Consider the following 19,722-nt stretch of genomic DNA (forward strand, 5'->3'; position numbering starts at 1 on the left):
ATTTGAAAATCCACATAATTTGAAATGTTGCATCAATCGTCTGTTAGTTTTTACTGTGATTTTGTTTGATTCTTTTGGGATTCTGTTGCTTTTTCATATTTTATCGTAAGTTACTCTTTTTGTCTACCTTTTCTGCATTATTAGGTGTTTCATAATAAGTTTTAAATAATAAATCAATGGGTTGCTATGTGGTAGATTATTCATACATATATAATATTAACATGATGCTCAGAGCATCATCACCGTCAACGAGTGCTCGTTCTCGTTGCCATCTTTTTCATTTATATTCCAATTCAATGCAGGATCTCTCTCATCTCATACCGTTTCGTTTCGCGTCCAACACAAAGTGCCAAAAAGTGGAGGGAGGTTGGTTTCATAGCAAAAGGAACAGCAATTTGCATTCAACACAGAAAACCAGATCAAAACTCGATTGTAAACGCTTAAGACTAACTAAATGAATTGCCGCAGCCAAGACACAGTTGAACCTAGAGATTATATAGCGTGGCAAATGGCAGTTTATGAGGTGTTTTTGCATCCAACTATACACTAAAGGGGATACACTCTTGTCTCCATTGCATTTGGGATAATTTGTGTGTCTCTGCGTGGGCGATAGACCAAACCCGAATTCAGGTTTGGCAGAGGAGGACCAAGATCTTATAGTTAGTCTAGGAAAGTGGTGCTGTGCTGGGTTAGCAAAAAAAGAATATACAAAATACATTTTGGATTGGTCTCACTGGATGCTACTACTATAGGATGCTCAATACTCGCTCGTTCGTTCATGCATTCGTTTCTTAGCTCATTCCAAGCATTTCCAACAGGATTTGTTAGCATTTCCCAAGTGGGTTGCTTTCTGATTGCTAATAACTAACATTTAATTTCAATTTCTAGTAAATTTCACATTTTATAGCCAATAAACTTATGATTCAATCTAGGTAGCATGTGTTCGAGTGTGTACGTATGTATGTATGTGTTGGAGTGTTTGTGCGCGTGGAAGTGGGCATGGTTGGAGAGTTATCATTGACATTCCATATTCAACATTCAATTACAATTACAATTTCAATTTCGGGTTCTTGGGCAGCTGGAAAGTTGCCGCCAATCAATTAACTTTCAACTTTTGCTGTGCTGTTGCTTGCTACGACACGAACTACTATGGATACACATATAACATACATATATCATTGTTTTATCATTGTTTCTTTAGGCTTTTTAATTATTTTTGGTTTTGCTTCGGATTGAGTTTTAGTGTGGGTTTAGTTAGTTGTTCTTAGTAGAGTTGCTTTGCACACATCTAAAATGAAACTATTTTTGTTTTTGCAATTATTTGACATAGTTTTTATAATATGTGTTTTATTATAATTATTAATCATTTTCCGCCGCTGATATCTATGCTACTAATATAACATTTGAATCGCTGTTAGCTTACGAGAGAGATTTCCAGCTGCAGCGGCCGCGAACGCTGCTGCTGCTGCTGACTTCTGGGGGAAGTATTTCGCATTTCTTTCTGGGAGTGTGTCTCTGGTTTTGGGATGAAACGATGAAACGGGCCAAACAAATCTAACTAGGATCGAACTTTCGTGAGTGACTTTGTGAGGGATAGTAAATGTGTGTGTTTCTGTGACACTGTTACAATTTTATAGCATTATTTCTGTTATAAATATTCATGCAGTTATTTAATTTAAACGTGTGTATGTTATTGTATATTTTGTTTGCTGTAGTTTGCTGATTTCTCAATCTGAAGCTGGTTTCCTTCCTGCTGCTGCTGCTGCCCTGGCTGTCGCTCCTGATTTTGTTGTTGTTGCTGTTACTGTTCCTGGTTTGGGCGCATGGCTAATCGATGAAACTCTGCTCCACGCAGGCTTTCACACGCTTCTCATACTCGCGACGATTCTCTTTATACAGCTGGGCGGCAGTGGAGTTGGCCGGTGAGTTGGGATTGGGATCGCTCAGCAGTGACTACCAGAAACACAAAAAATCAATTAACATGCACAAAGTCATTCAGTATGTCACGGTTGAATTGAAGAAGACCTCACCTGTATAGATGTTAGTATGGCCGACACGTCGTATGTGGGACTCCAGCGATTCTGCAATATGTCCAAGCATATGCCACCATCTGCATACACGTTTGGGTGAAATACTTTCGAAACGAATCGAACTGTTGGCGGTTTATTTGGATATTCTTCCGTAAATTCTATGGTTAACTTAAAGGTTCCATCCTCGAATGGTGTATCGTGTGGACCAAAAATCACAGCATTCCATATCATAATATTATTATCTGTTGGCGCACCCGAAACACCCGTTGGTGGGTCTTCCTGAAGTCTGTAAAAGAGATTACAAATTGGATATTAGGAATATGAATACGTTTGCAAAATCAGACTGTGTATCTGTATTTTTGTTTGTTTGTTTACTAATCCACTCAAAAGCAGAGACAGCTCTTAGTCATAAACTGTTTATTAATCATTTTCCTTTGTGACTAAGAGAAGGCTTTTTATGGCTTGTAAATATCTGTATATATTTATAAATAGGCATAAACACACAATTTTAGTACCATTTTAAGTGCCTTTGGTTTTTATTTTTGTTTGAGATATGGTAATTTAGAGCAGTGTATGATGTAATCAATATAAAGATATGAAAAGCTCAGATGCAACTACAGGGGCATCATCTAACCGCAAAATGGTTGTTTAAGCAACTTTCATTCGTTTGTATCATGTGAACAGAACACAGACTAAAAGTCGAACCAAAAAGGAATCCAATTTGCGATATGGCAACTGCCAATTGTCACGTTATCTGTTCGGGGGATCTGCAAGGAATGTAGGTCAATGCTGGCGCGGTCTGCAACAAGCGGGTGGTCTGAACCGTACCGAAACCGCAACAACAACAACAAAAACCAACTATCCAACCGCGCCCTTCAATCGGCTTAAATCAATACCAAAACGCGAAATGCTGCTCTGGCCAGCGAATGAAATCATCGATTAAACAAGAACTAGGGAGTAGGGACTTGACTAGGGATGGATGGATGAGTACCAAGAGATAAACCAGTTAATGGAGGAGGGTCACGTGCCACCCACTTCTCGCCCGGGTGCAGCCTTGACATTATGCCAGGGCCATGACGATACAAAGTGCAATCTCAGGGGTGAAATCTAATTGACAAAAACAGAATGCACTGACGAAATCACATGAAATTCCATTTGGGAACACACTCGAGTCTTGCTATCTCTGTCGCGTGAGTCAACAAGGTTACGCGAGAGTGGTGGCCGGAGCGGGAGAGCAGCTACCAGGATGCGAATGACTTTTGGGGCAGCTGCTGCTGCTGCTGCTTTCTGCTCTCTCCTCTGACTCAATTCCCAACATTTTCGGATCTGCTTTTCCGCTCTCTCGCTCTCTCTGGGGCACACATTCATGGTTCGTTCCTATTGTTAATGATTTTTGTCTGCGACGCAATTGGCGAAAACGGAAGACGAATTTTCGTTGTTACAATTTTCACATATTCATTCTGTATTTTCCTCTTGCATTTGTTTTTCGCGCTCTTCCTCTTCTTCTGCAGCAGCACCAAAGCACATCAAAGTCAAGTGTCAAAGGCGTACGTATGTATGCACCTATGTATATGTATGTATGTGTGTGTATATTTTGGCTGCGCAAACTTTTCCACGACATACAGACATAATGGTGGGTCTGGTCTGCGTTCACATGTATTGGGGCAGCAGGCAGGCAGCAGAGCAGCCCCCAGGTTTCTCCATTTCATACCACGAAACACGATTTGGGTAGGGGGACGAGCGACGAACGAAGACTACGACGACGACGAGGCCTCTCAAAGTGTGTGTACTTTGCGTTTTTTTTTCTTTACATTTTTTCGTTGCGTTTTCTTACCTTTTAAAATCTCTCATAAGACGTCTGCGTGCGGGTGTTGACATGTTTTACAACGATACTAACACTTTGTGTGTATTGTGAATTGTAATCCTAAGCAAATATGCGCCTTTTTTATAAACAGAAACAGTGAAATTTTGGAATTTAATTGAGGACACCAGTGTGACCGCAGGTTTGTCAAAAAATATACCGCCCGACCCTAAAAAAAATACCAAAATATCTTTTCTCATTTTCAAAATATACCGAATCTTGAATCATTTTTCTCAATTTCGATGTTCTATTAAACATAATCAGCTAGTTAGGACTCTCAGCAATAAGACAATAATTTCATTCGACCTATGAATCAATTGTCTGTTGGCAGAAAGCCATATTTCTTAGTAATATTGTATAGAAAATTCGATATCGGCGAAATAGACATCCAATCATGCGGTGAAGGGTTTTCAGTCGACCTTGTTTAGGTCACACACTTTGCATGTTTTTAGTATATTCTTGTTTTCAGTACTTTTTAAAAACTCTTGAAGTCTAAAATATAGAAAATATAGAAAGCGTGTGATCGCTAAAGCTTACCTTATTTTCGGGTACTCACACAATGTAATTAATAAGAAAACAAATTTATACTTAGAAGTCTCATTTTTTAGTCTTTCTTATCATATATTTAAATATCAAATATATTTAAAACCATAAGCAAACCCTTTGGCGTTGAAAATGTTCCTTTAGCGCCTCATATACTTCGACAAAAAAACAAACTTATATCTAAGCTATTCGCGTGTCGGGTCTGTCAATGATTAAAATTATTGTACATATTACGCAATATTTCGATTATTGAAATTTTCGAGTTCCCCAGATAACAAGGACCGCAAAGCCGATGATTGCAAACACCTGCAGAAGATGCAGAACGAAGACAGCGATATTGATCAGCGGCTGGAGGAACATCTCAGTACGATGTAGGAATAATTCTAAGACTACAACCTGATAATAATTCTAATCCAAAGTTTGGCTTCTGCTGATCCTAAAACTAAATGGTTTGTGAGGGCTGCTCTCATTAAAATCTTAATTTAATAAAATATATGTATGGGCCTTGTGTTTCTGTTAAATTTCGTTTAATTTATTGAATATTTTAATATTTTAGGACTAATTAAAACAATTAAAGTGTATCACAAGCTTAATTCTAAATCTCGACAGCTGCATCCAATCCTAGCATGATGTGGCGTTCATCTTAGACGGGGAACAGCTCGTTGTAAGTGAAATTCTCGAGGATTTTGGTGGTGATGGCCAGGAAATTGGTCTCCAGAGCGCGCGCAATGGGAGCAATCACCTCGTTGGTGAAGACCTCAAAGTTCTGGTTGATCGTATCGTTGATGACATCGCCCAGCACCTTGTCGCCGTTGAAGAGGTTCTCCAGCTTCAGGTTTCCCTTTCCCGTGCGAATCTTCAGGGCGAACTCCTTCACGTGCAGGTAGTCCAAGTCATTCGATTTCTTGATGTCGTACTGGACGCGCACATAGGCCACAAAGTTGGTGAAGTTGCCGGTGAAGGGTCCGTTGCCCTTGATGGGCAGCGCCAGAATGTTGCCGTTAATCTCGTACATGCCCTCGCCCTGCAGGTGCGGAAGGATCAGCTCAAAGTCGAAGCGCCTGTTCTGGGTGGAGGCGCGCAGCTTGGTGATCTCAAAGTTGGAGGCTCCCAGGATGTTCAGCTTCTTGGCCCTCACTGTGATGCCAGCGGATCCGTCGAGAATGCTCAGCTCGCCAATGTAGAGGGGCTCTAGCGGTGGCACATTCAGCTCCTTGATGCCCTTGGCCAGATACGGACGCAGGTTGTGGACGCTGCTCTTCAGGCACTTCGACAGCTCGGGATCGTTGCGATGGCACACCTGAATGTACTCAGCTATAGATGGAGGAAGAGATACTGTGAGCATAGGATACATGGCATGGAATCAGTCTTCCACTTACGCATACTGCCAGCCAGGGAGACTCCCAGGAAGCACATCATCAGAGAGGCTACAATGAGTGTGGACTGCATTTTGATTGATTGTGTGTAGTTTCCTATGGGAAGATATCAAAGAGGTATTGTATTATAATAATGGTTACTATCAAACTATTGTTTGATTCCCGAACATGCCCGAACATCCCACCATTAGCGGGCCCATTGACGTCACAGTCTATGTTCCATAATGAATATCTATTCAAAAATCATTAACCTCTATGGCCGAGTCGAGTCGGCCCGGCCCGGCCCGGCCCACTCAGCCCCCTTTAAACCGATCCTCCTCCCACTGCCATAATCATCTCAAGTCCCAGTCCCGATTATAGGCATTATGGTCACTGCGTCGTATTCAAATAAGTGGGAGGCACCTACAGACCGAACCGATCCGCAATGATTACTATCATCAGATGTCTGTTTTGTTCACTTTGTAGACTGCAATTCAACTGATTCTCATCGGGGGCTTTGCACTATATCATTATCAATATTTTACGGTTTTTATGAATGGCCACTGATTGGCGGGGGGTTGCCAGCAAGAGCGAACTTTGGTTCAACTTTTACCAGAGAGACAGAGAGAGATTTTGAATGGAGAATGGTTTGAGAGAGATTGAACACCTCCTGGGATTATTGGAATTTGGGCACTTTCAAAGGATTGGTCCCTGGTAAATAGGGTTCATTCCCATTCAGATGGGATCTGCTGCAGAATGAATATTCCTTTGATTTGAAAGTTTTCACTGGTTCACGTTCGGTTTGTTCTCCTGGGGGAGTTCTCTAGGATATGTGTTCAAAATAATTCCTGGCTTGAAACTTACACTTTGAAGTTATTTAGTTTTTTAATTGATTTTTGGTGTGGGTTCTGGCACTTTATTTGATTAACTTCTTGATGTGGGAAGGCCGCTCAACGTTCTCGCTGCTGCTTGAGGTTTGTTCTGTGTGTTTGTTTCAGAGTCTCGGATTCGAGTGTTGCTTTAGTAACCGTCTACAGATCGTACTGAATGCAAAATTGTTGAGACCGGCACGTTTTATAGCAAAAATTTCGCTACGATTTACATGAGAGCTCGGGCAAGTTGTGTGTTGTGGAGCTGGGCCAGAACAGCAGCACGACGTAGAACTCAGAAATACCCCCGGCTTCCGCTCCCACCACCCTGCTGCAAGCATTGCTGGCAAAACGTTTAGACAACTAGTGAGAGCGAGAGAGAGAGCGAGGGAGCGATAAAGAAAGACGCTAAGCAGCTACTGTTTAATACTAATAATAATGTTTATACTGATTGCATCCACACAAATGTATCTGCGAGCTAGGGGGAAAATTGCCAGTTTGCCGCTGGGAAAATGCAGACAGCCAGCAGGTCAGGCAGGAAGCTGAGGGCTGTTTCCCACCTCAGCAGCCTTGCCACCCAAAAAACTCAGTCGGGGATCAGGGAGGGGCTCAACACTGCCTGGGGGCCTGAAGGGAATGGGCAGGAAGGTCGCTGTCGTGCCAGTCGCAATTACGTGTCGAGAACACATCTTCCCTGTGTGCTCTGTTCTGTGGAGACGATTTTGATCGCATCGCATCGCATCGGTTGGGGTAGTGTTGTGTAGTGGAGCTGAGGTCGTGTGTTGGTTGACAATCTGTTCACTTTGGATATTATGTAATGTCCCTGATGTGACGAGGAGCTCAGCTTTCACGCTGGGCACTCGCTTGGCTTGGGCGGCCGCCTCTGACATGGTTCGGTGCTGCGACTGATTGTGGCATGGGGCAAATTGTTGAACTGCACGCAATTCGGGGGTCAACCCAAAGATCAGTTTGGCCAGGCTTCGGTTTAGCGGCCCCACTATGTGTTAGATAACATGGAACGCCTTCGATTGCTGTTCATTCATCGTTTATTATTCAATCGGATGTGATAATCCTCCCTCAGGGCAACTCCCTTTGGTCATGCAGCTTTGGATTGTTTGTGTTTGTGGGGGGCACAAAGTTCAGTTCATAGGAGCATAGAGGAATGGATTCTTTCTGCAATACTTGGCGTTTGCATCCAGTTGTTTACAAACATTTTGCCATTCATTGAGACGGAGGCGATCGATGGCCTTGAATTAACATGCCAAACCTGAACGAGAGTGGGCAACTTTTCTAACATTTGAAACGTGCATCTAATGATAACCCCGATCCCGGTTGCCTAATGCCCGCTCTGATGAGCTCCACAGCTCTGATAATATGGCAACCTGCAACCAGTTAGTTTGGGTAACACGGGAGGCATGATCTCCCTTTTCCAGCCCCTCATCGCTGGGCTTTTAGTTGGAGTTTTTGTTTTGTTTATTTAGCTTGAAATCTGTGCAATAAATTAGGACTTAGAAGTAGAACAGTGTCTGGGGGAGTACTAGTTGAGGTTGATCCATTCATCCAGGGGGATCTTGGCGAATATGCGATCCATAAAGTTCCTGATGACCAGAGTGAGCTTCGTCCGCAGCGCCGGCTTCATTTCCTTGAGCAGCTCCTGAGAGTTCGAGTTGATGAACAGATTGAGAGCAGCCTCTGCAAGTGGGGGATGGATTGGATGGTTTATGATTCACAGCGACCAAATGTAGATCTAATCTTACGTATGACTGAATTGCCATTGGCAATGTTGTCGACACCCATCTGTATGTCCTTCACATTGAAGTCCATCTTCACGGAATCGGTGGTGAGGTAAGTGCGTCCATCGGCTCCCTCGTTGGCCACCGCCTTGAAGTAGATCTTGGCCTTGACGCCCTCTGGCAAGTAAGCGAATTGTTAGCACCCAGAAGAGCGATGCAAACTATCTGATGAAGTACTTACCATACTCGCCCCAGTAGTCGCCGGCACCGGAGGCCTTCACCAAGATCAGAACACCTGTGGATCGGTACTGAGCCTTGACGCGAATACGGGGTATCTCGCACGTCAGTTGGAACTGCAGCGAGTCCAAGTCGGAGCTGCACAGATATAGAAATGTTTATACTGGTATATGAATATAAATATCTAATGGCAATGACAGTGACAATCTCTGCGTAATGACTCTCAAAGCTCCTTACAAAAGTGCCATTTCATCGCTGAACGATGAGCGGCGGATTATTGCCACAACCTTGACTGCTGCTGGATGGTAACACCGAAACGAAACTCTCTTAACACGCCCCAGCACCAAAGAGAACCCGCAGTGACCTTCGCTGGACAAATCAATACCGAAACCGGCCCCAAAGATTGCACTCCACATGGCGCATGTTGGCACACATTTTCATGCCTCGTTTCTTGGTCAACGATCTGTCGTTGATGTGGCGACTTGGCGTCACTTTTTTGGCCAATTGAGTGGCAAGTGTCTATGGCCAAACGGTAGTCGTGAGTCGCTGTTGTTCTCTTGTTCCAAATACCGGAAAGTTGAGCCAAAAGTGCTCTTGGCTTTGGGGAGGGGCGTTGCATAATCCAAGAGCCCCACACATACGGCGGCCAATCAGGAGAGTAGGTCAGCTTTTCATTTGAAAGAGGATTAGTTTCAGTTGAAAACGAAATAAAGGGGAAAGCATGATGCATCCGAATGAAAGGTTTCCCCTGCTTTCCCAAGAATCTTTTGTTAACCGCGAAACGCGTCGTCAAGTCTCCCATTAAATGATAATCAGGTAATGGTTTTTTCGTTCGACTAATTGGTTATAGCCCAACACACAGCCTCAAACACATTTCCAGCGAACAGAGTCGAGAATGTCTCCGGCTGATTCCAGCTAAGACATGGCTTAGATTTCCCTGGAGCTGCTCGCCTACACACCAGACGGGCACGAGCCGATACCTGGGGGCAATTACGTGCTTGAATACGAGTACAAATAAATGTACCTACTTACAGGGCAATGGAAAACCCGTGCGCATGCAAATCGACCGGGGCAAACATAAAACGTTTAAGTTAGAGCTGAAGAACCACTCAAATGTAAATCAATTGTGGCTCGATCGAACCGAGTGCGAATGCGAGTGCCAATCGTTTCGTGTGGGCATAAATTAAGATCTTGAGTGCCCATAACTGGCGGCACACACATACATAATACTATCGGAAACTGCGCTCATTCGAATGAGCTCCCCACAACACAATGTTGACAACGTGAGCGATGATCTTGGCGCAGATCGCGTGCCCAGAGGCATTGATCGAATGCGTAGGTGAACGATTGACTCACTGACCGATTGACTTGGATGCTGAGCAAATGGGTTGATGCTAGAGTTGGGATTTGAACCATGGAATGTACTTAGACTTTAACCATAATTGTCTGCCATTTGATCTTCTTTTAACGGAAGTTCTATTAAGCCACACAGAGCTGAACGCATGTAGTCTCCACTGACTCATTGGCTTGGTTAAAAACAGAGAATTTTGAATGCTCATTCCCCTTAAGCAAACATTTATCTAACTTCTGTGACACAAAGTGATGATGTACAACGACACTTTAAGTGTCGGTCAAGTTATGCGGGTTCAGAGCTAAGCTTGACCCTCTCGACACGACAGAAGCAATGGGGACTAAGGTACAGTGTAGCTGGTCTTGAGTGCACCCGAACTTACCGGATATTTGTGACAGTTATGTTGCTCACTCCGTAGGCCTGGATGTTGCGGAAGAGAGCGCGATAGCCATCCGGACCGCTGCCCAAGACGATTCCAATCTCATCGATCATCACGGGCTCAATCTGGAATGGATATACTCATGGCCTAAAGATCACAATGGAGTAAGACGTTCACTCACCTCGTAGATGTCCAGCTCGGGCACGCCCTTCTGCAGATAGTGGACCAGCTTGTTGCCACTGTCCCGCAGACAGTCGTTGATTTGGGCCTCATCCCGCGGACACTGCTGCAGATAGTAGGCTGAAAGTGATCGGTAATGGGTGAGAATAGCTGCCTGGCAATGAGTTATAATTGCTGCAACTTTTGCCTGTTCGCAGTTTACATTGTTTCAGCGGAAACTGTGCACAATGGAGCAGTCGCTGAGGATTCGCTCTCGAGCTTTCGTCCCATTAGCTGCGCTTCCCCGTTGCACGGGGCATGCGTGAGTTGTCGTTGGGTTCAAGTTCGCCATTATCTCGGGGGATCTCTCACAGCCACAGCGGATAATCGCTGTGAACATGTTCAGACTGCACTGAGAAATGAGGCTGGTGACAGGTTTATTGCCGGGTTAAGAAAGGTGTGCTCCGAGCGACACAATTGAGGATGTACTCGAATGTAGGAGGCAGACATGATAAATGGAAGTCATACTCTGAAATTGCGGCAGGGTCTAGGCTTTGCCGGAAGATGCAGAACCCTGTACTCTGTGAGTCTCTCTTTTAATTGACTTGAACTTTGATTCCAGAAATTTGCTTTATATCTCAGCCAGATCCAGACACGTTCCATCCCAAAAATCTTTATAGGCCTCAAAGTTCCCAAAATAGCGAAATGGCACAAGTAATTCCGCTCGAATTTTGATTGCAGCTAAGGGGGTAAAGTACCGAAAGCGAACCAGAAGTCAGAGATCAGAGATAGTTCTGGTACTGCCATCAAATGCTATTCCGGGAACTTCATTGCCATTCGCCGTAGAGACGTGTATTGGCCAACTTTCGTTGTTGCCGGGGCACGTCTGGGGGTGGGTAATTAAAGCCCAATCCATGGGCCACTTAAGCCAACTTTGGGGCCGCGAACGTGTCTAAGGAGGGGGTCTTTGAAAAGAAAGCTCTTCAGCACAATCGTATCGGCTGATATCAATTAATCATAGTTGCAGTTGGTTATGGTTAGAAGCGAGTACTTACGTTGCTCTTGGGCCCAAATGGCGCCCACGATGGACGCGAGCAAAATGAATCCGAGTTTGTGGCACATTTTTGTGTGGTTCGTCTGAAGGAAAGTACAAGTAACAGAGGAAATTATTGATGGTGTTTCACTTTTCTTTTTCTTTTTCGCTAGTTTCGTAATTGATTAGCACGTTTTTTGCAGCCACAGTCTACTGTCTAATGTCTCATCGGAAATGTGTGGATTTATATGCTAATTTTTGGTCAAATGACGTCGTTGGCTGGTTGGTCTACGACTTGGTCCCGGTTTACGAGCGAAAGCGAAAACAGTTGGTAAAGAATCTTGAACACACACTCGCACTCGGCTAATCTGTGGGTTTCACTTCGACGGAAATTCTTTCGGGCTCGCAAAGTGGGTCACCGAAGACACAGTCCAAGTGCCAGTCCCAGTCCCTGGCCCAAACTCAAAGCCAGCCACAACCAGTCCACACCAGTCCGTCGTTGTTTGTTCTTGAATAAAGAATCGAATTGTTGTCCGCTGCTTTCTTCGGCGTGACTTGGCCTGCGCTTACTTTGCGTCCAACTTTCACGCGACTCGGTCGAGGAATGAATGAGCTCGCAGTGCGTTGGTCCAAGCCATTTTAACCAACAAGAAGTCGGCTCGAAAGCGTCGACGAAATGCAGCGAAAGAGCCAGAGAAAGAAAGACGAACAAAAGGAGAGGCCTCCTACTCTGCCACTGCCACTGCCTCTGACTCTGACTCTGACACACCCCAGCAGGCAGGCAGGCGTAGACAGGTCGTCGTCGTTTTGGGGCCTGACTCTGGGTGCCTCGAAGTTGAAGGTTAACCCGGCCCCAAAGGGTCTCTGACTTGGGTGCCGCACTGTAACATCACACCATCTAAAACTGCAGTCTGGTAATGAGTCTGACATGCATGATGAATCCATCATTAGCGATTCCACACGCTGGGATTAGCATCCACCTCATTTTACTTCCCAGCTTGTTTTTTTTTTGCAGCCTTTGTTCTAAAGAGTGTCAAGAGATGGCGATGGCCAAGCGGCAGGCACCTCATTATCTCACCCATCTATCCAGCCATTCATTGAACCCTTTCCTTTATAAATCAGCAATGTTTATTGGGCTCACCATCCATCCATCCATCCATCCATCCATTCCGCCCATTGACAGCGAGTGACAAGCCCTCCAAAAGAAATGCACATGCCTCGGAGAACTTTGTCACTGAACTTTGTTCGCTGTCGAGAATAATTCCGACTCTTTATGATTGTGCGTTTTGCATTTAAATTTCATCTACATCTAGAGATGGCAAAGGGGTCGTGAGATATGAATCTGCGCATTGTTTAGATGTTGAATGGAATGTTGTCCATTTGGACAGTCCATATTTCCCAGCAACTTTGAGGAAATAATATAGTTTTTTCATCGCTTTCGTGCACGACTTGTAAACTCAGCATGGCACAATATTGTGCACCGCCACTGTAGCTGCAACGCCTGAAAGTATGCCAAGGAAACGTCAGGGCTAAAGAGTGGAAGTGGGGTGGTGGGCATTTGCATTTTAGCTCGCTAAACTAATCACTTCTGAAGGTATTAAGATATCTTCATTAGATAAGTGTATTTAGAGGGCTTCGAGGTCTGCACGTGTGAATGGTGATAAATATTTAGAGCTGGGAACTTGAGCTATTTTGCTGGTGCACATGTGCCCATTTAAAGAGTAAATTTGATTTATTTGTCCCGTTTTTCCCGTTTGTTCCCATATTCAGGCCTTCAGCCCGACCTTCAGACCATGTTTGTTGCAGAATCCAGATCGAATCAACTCTATATGCGCTTTTCATTACAAATTTTATAAATCAAATATTTGCATGCAACGAGGAAATGCCATTTTTAATGTTCTTTTCCATTTAAATAAACTAAAATCATTCGAAAACATTCGAAACAATGGCAGCGACCGATTAGATCCGTTAGAGGGAATCAAACTGTTGCTTATTTATCCTCAAATAACTTAAAAGAAAGACCAAAAAAAAGGATTACATAATGTGATAATAATCACATTTTCATCTTTTTATTCAAGCTGAAAGAACGTGACAGATGCAGCTTGTGCATAGGGATGTACTTTGTGTATTGCCAATGCAAACATTAACAACCAAATATACGATTTCCTTTTGACTTTTAACATCTTATTTCAACGAAGGCTCCCACTGTGCGGCTCTTGTGCCACTGCCACTGCTCCTGCTCTGACTCGCCTCAAGGTCAAGGTGGTTCGGTTATTGGGTCAACCACCGACTGTGAATGCAATTGTGGATCTGTGGTTCAATTCCTTTTTGACCAACTGCTTTGTGTGGCTAAAACCATGAATTTCTGGGTCATATTCCTTCCTGTTTAATGGCCGAAACTGGATAATTGATTGCTAATTAAATGGGGGAAAAGAAGGAAGCTTAAATATATGGAATTATACCGCAGTTTGAAAGTAGAATTAAATGCAAATGTGGAGATGCTTCGACATTTTATAGAACTTGTTTCTTGGAAACTTGGAACTCTTTCCGCTCTTTAGGCACGATTAAAGCATTTAACTTTTAATTAAACAAAATTATGGCTATTTTGTCAGTCGTTTTTTTTCCTAAATATTCTCCACTTGCGCAAAAAAAACATTTGTCTAGTCACTTTGCTAATTAGCTAGAGAGTCTCACTAAAAAATGATGGGTTCGTGAGCAGGCAAACAGCGCCAATTGCCACCTTCTGGGAACATGTGGGGGATGCGGACTTATGTACCCATAGAAGACACTTGGAGGCATTACAATGATGCGAATGAAACAATAAGATTTGAGTAATGTTTTCCTTCCTCGCATTTATCCATTCCATGCCGCGCGCACTGCCACTTCCCAGCCAATTCTCTTTATTCTCGCAGGCCTTTGTACAGCCACAGATACAGATACAGATACAGATACAGATGGAGATGGAGATATATTTATAACTACATATAACTCGTATACTTACTCGCATTGTGCTCGTGCTGCCTGCTGATGTCAACAAGCTTTAGAATCGGCGAAGAGGCCTTTTGTATGGCAAATAAGTATTTGGCCCTCGCTCCACGCTCCCAGATTCAGTACGAGTCAGCACTGTACTGTACTACTTCCCCATAGCTCTGTTTGTTTGCTCTCAGGGCCATTGTAAACAGTTTAAGAGTTCAGTTTCGTTCGTCTAGCTGCGGTCCAGTCGAAAGTCTCGAGGCTGTAGTGCAAAGTTTTGGGGGCAGAGTATTTGCGCTTTCTGCGGCTCTTCTGTGGGGGATAGACAGCTTCCCTTTCCACATAGAAGAGCGTGACTTCCGTTGAAGTCCGCAGTATTTGCGCATTGTTATACAGGTTTAGTCACTGCCTGACAACTATTAATTAAATGCCTCTCGGGCGACTGGTCTGGCTGGAAACTAGAACCCAACGGATAAGATCTATGCTGGAAACCAGTCTAACCTCCTCCATTATTCATGCGATGCACTGCGTGAGGAAAGCACGGATGGCGCTGTGCAACAAGTAAAAGTGCCCGATTAACTAGTTATAATGGAGTGGCAATAAGCAAACATGTAAATACTGTAGTAAATAGTAAGTACTTAGGGGTGAGTCAGTAGTCAATGTTACTAACATTAAACCAAATGTTAATGAATGTTTTTCCAACTTAAAGTGCCAATAACTTGTATTGTCTGGCCAAAGTATTTTTACGACCATTCCACACTGGAAATAAATTCTTAAACGAGTACTTAAGAGTATTTCATAGTCAGCAGACAACGACCCATAGTATTTTAATTGGATTTGGCTTACCAGAGTACGCGTAATGAGGCTCCCTTTTAGCTCCCATTCTGATTCCAAGAATGTACCAATTCTGTGTAGGTTTTTATTGGTGCCAAAGTTTGGTTTCTCAAGAGATATTATCTATTATATCTTCAGCCAATGCAAGTGATTATTTTTCTAAATAATGGCCACAATTATTGACTGCCTTCAGGGTTATTTTGCGGTCAACTGGAGGAGGGTCACATGTGACCAGGTGTGAAGTTCATCGGGTGACGCTGTCAGATTCCCCTTACCCATAGGTTCTTACTGCATCCGAGATTGACAAATAAAATCTGCAGTGCATTGCGTAAGTGGAATTGCTAAATTAGTTTTTATGGCACTCGCCAAAGTGGGCAAACAAAAAATTTGCAAGAAGCCAGAGAAGTCAGACAGAAGGAGAGGGCCACCGAAGAGCAGTTAAAGAGTCGGTCAGTCAGTCAGTCAGTCAGTTAGTCAGTTGGCCAATTGCCGCTCAGCTCCAGCTCAGATCTGCTCGGAAATATTGAAGTTCTCTGCCGGCGTCGACTTAAACAGCGGGACTTGGCTTGAGCTCTGCCTTAACTTGTCCGCGCTTTGCATTATGTACTACGAGTATGTGCGAGTGGTGCCCCACAGTCCGCAGTCCCCAGTCTCCACTTCCCGCTCCACCACTGGAGGGGCCTTTAAAATCGGCGATCGACTGGCGGCTGTCTCGCAGTTCACGTTCTCAGCTTCGCGGTGACAGACGTTCGACCACCACGACCACGACTACGACCCATCATATAAAGATTTAAATAAATTATCATTCCCATTCCGTGTCGCGTGTTGCTCGTTGTTGTTTTTGTTCAACTATAATTGATAAACTCAAGTGATCAAGTGGTACTTTTGTTCGCATCCGAGATGTTGAAGTACGTGTGCCTGGTGATTGTGCTGCAGACCGTCTGGATGGTCCAGGCTGAAGCTCGTAAGTTGGAGCCAGGATCTTGGGGAATATTCCGCTAAAAAATGTAGAGAATAAGCGCAGGGAAATATCTTTCCTTATTAGAAATTGAAAGCTAAAAGTTTCTGGTTTTTTTACTCATGGAAAGATGCTAACTTTTTACCTTTTTAGCTACAACTTTTAAAGAGTATTCCATCTTCGATTTGACTTGACTTAAATTATTGAACCTTTGGTGAACCCCCAAGCAAACCAATTAACACTTTCGACTATTTTCACACTCTGGCGGGGTAAAAGATGCATTTTGCATCTTCCCGAATATGTCAAATGTCAAGTTTAATGGGAAAAGTTATTCAAGTATTAATTTATTTGCCTGTGCAGCACATTCCTAATCGATCTGGCGATACTATATTCAAAGTGTTAATTGCTTAAGCCGACACAGTTTTATTTGACAAATGAGCGAAACAAAAAAAGAAACAAATAAAAGGGGGACAAAGCCCCGCTTCGGAAGCATTGATGAGTGTCAACAAAGACTTTGCTTCCGCATTATAAATGTTTGCAGCTCCATGGCACAGCATGTGGCATTAGGTGGCATCTCAGCGTCGAACTCAAAATGCAGACTATGAGCCAAATACATATTTAATTAGCTCCTCGAAGCTGTGTGGCCGTTGGACAGCCTTCAACTTGAAATTTCGAACGCTCTCGCTGCAGTTTGCCTTGCCAGGCGAATGGCGCTAATGAAACCGCAGTGGAGTGGCAACCGGGCCGCATTGTTGTAGTAGTATTGTGTAATGGTTATACCGATTAGCCCCCGCCGCCCCGCCTATCAGCCGAAATGTGTGTCATGTGCGTCAGAATCGAGGCGACAACAGGTTCTAGAGCTGCACTTCTCGGGCACAGCCTCAACCTTGCCCACAGAGACTCAAATCAGTATCATTATCATTACCAAGATCGAGTTCGAGTTCGAGATCTCAATCTGGCCAGCTGAAGGCCGCCCAAAGCCGCGACTGGTTTGTGCTCGACTGTCTGCAGAGTCGTTGAACTTTACAGGAATTGAAAAGCAGAGATTTTAGTTGTTGTTGATCTCCATTTTTGCCGTGTTTGCTGTTGACTCTGCTAAGTGATTTTTCCGTTTTCTTTCTATTTCGCAGCTGCCTACATCAAGCAGTGCCAGCGCGATGATCCCAAGCTGGTGGAGTGCTTCATGAGTGCCATAGAGCACCTGAAGCCCTATCTGGCCAATGGAATTCCCGAGATCCAGGTGGGTTACTTTTCTCTCCCTCATTTGCATTTCTTTTTCCTCCATTTTCACTTTCTTTTCTGCTGATTTTCCACTGCAAAGTCGAAGTTGCCGTTGCATAAGTTGCAAAGTCAAATGGATGTCAGTGGGCTAGAGATTGACTTGCGCAACGCCTTTCAACTCTTTTTGTGTGAAAAGTGCGGAAATCAGTTCGAACTCTTCGAACAGTGGTGCAGAATCGAGCAAATCTCCGACTAATCTTTCCATTTCGCCCCACCAGCTGCCCTCGGTGGAGCCGTTTAAGATGGACTCCCTGGCCCTGCAGCTGACAGAGGGGCCACAGGGCTACAAGATCACGCTCAAGAACATGGAGGCCTTTGGGGCCAGCAACTTCCAGGTCAAGTCGCTGAAGCTGTCTGAGAACAACGAGCCCTTCAAGGCGAAGATCGTGATGCCCAAGCTGAAGATCGAGGCCAAGTACACCAGCTCCGGTGTCCTGCTGATCCTGCCCGCCTCGGGCGGCGGCGATTTCCATGCTAACTTCGAGGGCGTCAGCGCGGATCTCACCGGCAAGACTTCGGTGCGCACGTCCAAGGGCGAGAACCATCTGCACATCGACTCCCTCAGCCTGGTGCTGGACGTGAAGGATGTCAAAATGAGCATCTCCGGAGCGTTCAACAACAATCGTATCCTGCGTAAGTTCTCTGTGGCCCATTCTTGGCAAACGAATGACTAAATCGATTTTTTATTGTACCCACAGTGGAGGCCACAAATCTCTTCCTGCGCGACAACAGTCAGATTGTCCTCGAGGCGATGCAAGCCCAGCTGCAGAAGAAACTGGCCAGCGAATTCGGAAAACTCGCCAACCAGCTGCTGAAGAACGTTCCTATCGAGCAGTTCTACGTGAACTAGTCGAAGCCCCGGCCCCACACCCTAGTCTAAGCTCCTACTGTAAGCTTTATTTAATTGTTAACTTACCCGCTAAGCCGCTATGAGCCAAGTATTAAATTGTATGTGGTGTGAACATCGTAGCCAGAACATTCTTTACTTATTATCCAAGGAGTTAAATAAAGGAAAGGAATCCTCGCCCAGAAGCTGAGACATTGGGCATTGCATTGCATTGGAGAAGTGCGATTGCCATCTCGTGCATAGACATGACACAAGTCCAGATCGATAGCCGAGATAAACTGTTAGGGACAGCACATATAGGGTATAAGTAAGTAAAGTAAATAGGATAGGCAGCGTACAGTAGAGAGGGATAGATATAGTTATAGACATAGATAGATATCCGTCTGTCCACCTTGTTTTGACAGAGAGACTCAGAGACTTTAAAGGGCCACCATAAAGAACGAAAATCTGTTACATTCACAATTTTAAAGATAGATGAAAACTAAGAACGCATTTCCGCAGAGAATGTTCATCTCTATTAGCTCCCGAATAAGGATCAGATTGGATCCTCATTAAAAATGTAGAAATTCACATGCAGCGATACTCCTGCAGGGCGTGTTGGTGTGAGAAGTGATGTAGATGCAGATGACAGATGACAGATGTAGAAAACATGTAAAATTTAAATTTCTTAGGAATTTACGTTTGAATGCAAACGGTCTTGAAAAAAGTCCCAATGTGGGAAATTATATCAAATATGCGTTGCACTCTGCTGAAAGCTGGCTGGCATGACTCTTAACTGGCTCTGAACGCCGCAAAGTATTCTAGTCTATGAAGAGGTTTGAAACATGACTAAATTGTCCCTTGTGTCATAGCAGTCAACTTTCGCTTGGCTGCGCAATGCAACACTTTTGGCGCAAAATTCAAGTTGCGCTTTAGGTAAGATTTCAACTGCATTTTCCATTACCTAGTGCTTTAGTTTTTTTATTCCAACTTCTTTTAGGACCAATCGGCATCGTTAACGTTAACCTCATCATCCACGACCTGCACATATAGCCTGAAGTCGTGACAATTTTCGGGCGCTGTGGGACCTTCGCTGTCAGAGTGAATCACGGCTGGGTGACCGGCCTGACCAGCCTGCGGGACCACCGGCGTATTTATAGGATTCTGCACCTCGTCGTAGAGCCACGCAATGACGTCCACGACCATGTCGTTGTCCAACTTGCTGTGCATTGTCTCCCGCCACACCTCCAGCTGGGAGAGCTCCTCCTCATAGCCGCACTTCTCCAGCAGCTTCTTGCTC

At 44.3% G+C, this 19,722-nt stretch overlaps 4 protein-coding genes across 4 annotated transcripts; 1 reads left to right on the forward strand and 3 right to left on the reverse strand.

Annotated features, from left to right (window-relative positions):
• Nucleotides 1–53: 53 nt before the first annotated feature.
• LOC117898718 (ubiquitin-conjugating enzyme E2-17 kDa) lies at nt 54–4,028 on the reverse strand. The gene is made up of 3 exons (XM_034808335.1): nt 3,865–4,028; nt 2,031–2,316; nt 54–1,953 (listed from the first exon to the last, which is right to left on the reverse strand). Exons 1-3 carry the CDS (start codon nt 3,906–3,908, stop codon nt 1,828–1,830), a joined length of 456 nt encoding a protein of 151 aa, XP_034664226.1. The 5' UTR covers nt 3,909–4,028; the 3' UTR covers nt 54–1,827.
• Nucleotides 4,029–4,944: 916 nt separating this feature from the next.
• On the reverse strand, nt 4,945–6,843 carry LOC117897501 (protein takeout). Its single transcript, XM_034806391.1, has 3 exons — nt 6,654–6,843; nt 5,814–5,906; nt 4,945–5,748 (listed from the first exon to the last, which is right to left on the reverse strand). The coding sequence occupies exons 2-3, from the start codon at nt 5,881–5,883 to the stop codon at nt 5,078–5,080; spliced, it is 741 nt and encodes a 246-aa protein (XP_034662282.1). The 5' UTR covers nt 5,884–5,906; nt 6,654–6,843; the 3' UTR covers nt 4,945–5,077.
• Nucleotides 6,844–8,117: 1,274 nt separating this feature from the next.
• On the reverse strand, nt 8,118–12,222 carry LOC117897500 (protein takeout). The gene is made up of 7 exons (XM_034806390.1): nt 12,121–12,222; nt 11,573–11,654; nt 10,540–10,658; nt 10,362–10,483; nt 8,633–8,766; nt 8,416–8,568; nt 8,118–8,350 (listed from the first exon to the last, which is right to left on the reverse strand). The coding sequence occupies exons 2-7, from the start codon at nt 11,637–11,639 to the stop codon at nt 8,196–8,198; spliced, it is 750 nt and encodes a 249-aa protein (XP_034662281.1). The 5' UTR covers nt 11,640–11,654; nt 12,121–12,222; the 3' UTR covers nt 8,118–8,195.
• Nucleotides 12,223–16,061: 3,839 nt separating this feature from the next.
• LOC117898014 lies at nt 16,062–18,565 on the forward strand. Its single transcript, XM_034807142.1, has 4 exons — nt 16,062–16,321; nt 17,446–17,555; nt 17,815–18,229; nt 18,295–18,565. The coding sequence occupies exons 1-4, from the start codon at nt 16,258–16,260 to the stop codon at nt 18,444–18,446; spliced, it is 741 nt and encodes a 246-aa protein (XP_034663033.1). The 5' UTR covers nt 16,062–16,257; the 3' UTR covers nt 18,447–18,565.
• Nucleotides 18,566–19,722: the final 1,157 nt, after the last annotated feature.

The sequence above is a fragment of the Drosophila subobscura genome, chromosome O (genome assembly GCF_008121235.1).
Source record: "Drosophila subobscura isolate 14011-0131.10 chromosome O, UCBerk_Dsub_1.0, whole genome shotgun sequence".
NCBI classification, from domain to species: Eukaryota; Metazoa; Arthropoda; class Insecta; order Diptera; family Drosophilidae; genus Drosophila; species Drosophila subobscura.

Excerpts from the sequence above, each read along its gene's own strand:
- LOC117898718 (XM_034808335.1), bottom strand. The coding sequence starts at position 3,908 with ATGTCAACACCCGCACGCAGACGTCTTATGAGAGATTTTAAAAG. Across the intron at positions 2,317-3,864 it reads CTTATGAGAGATTTTAAAAG|ACTTCAGGAAGACCCACCAA; the intron begins GTAAGAAAACGC and ends TCTCTTTTACAG. Across the intron at positions 1,954-2,030 it reads CCATACTAACATCTATACAG|TCACTGCTGAGCGATCCCAA; the intron begins GTGAGGTCTTCT and ends TGTTTCTGGTAG.
- LOC117897501 (XM_034806391.1), bottom strand. The coding sequence starts at position 5,883 with ATGCAGTCCACACTCATTGTAGCCTCTCTGATGATGTGCTTCCTGGGA. Across the intron at positions 5,749-5,813 it reads CTCCCTGGCTGGCAGTATGC|CTGAGTACATTCAGGTGTGC; the intron begins GTAAGTGGAAGA and ends CTCCATCTATAG.
- LOC117897500 (XM_034806390.1), bottom strand. The coding sequence starts at position 11,639 with ATGTGCCACAAACTCGGATTCATTTTGCTCGCGTCCATCGTGGGCGCC. Across the intron at positions 10,659-11,572 it reads CATTTGGGCCCAAGAGCAAC|CCTACTATCTGCAGCAGTGT; the intron begins GTAAGTACTCGC and ends GATCACTTTCAG. Across the intron at positions 10,484-10,539 it reads CCGAGCTGGACATCTACGAG|ATTGAGCCCGTGATGATCGA; the intron begins GTGAGTGAACGT and ends TATCCATTCCAG.
- LOC117898014 (XM_034807142.1), top strand. The coding sequence starts at position 16,258 with ATGTTGAAGTACGTGTGCCTGGTGATTGTGCTGCAGACCGTCTGGATG. Across the intron at positions 17,556-17,814 it reads ATGGAATTCCCGAGATCCAG|CTGCCCTCGGTGGAGCCGTT; the intron begins GTGGGTTACTTT and ends TCGCCCCACCAG. Across the intron at positions 18,230-18,294 it reads CAACAACAATCGTATCCTGC|TGGAGGCCACAAATCTCTTC; the intron begins GTAAGTTCTCTG and ends TTGTACCCACAG.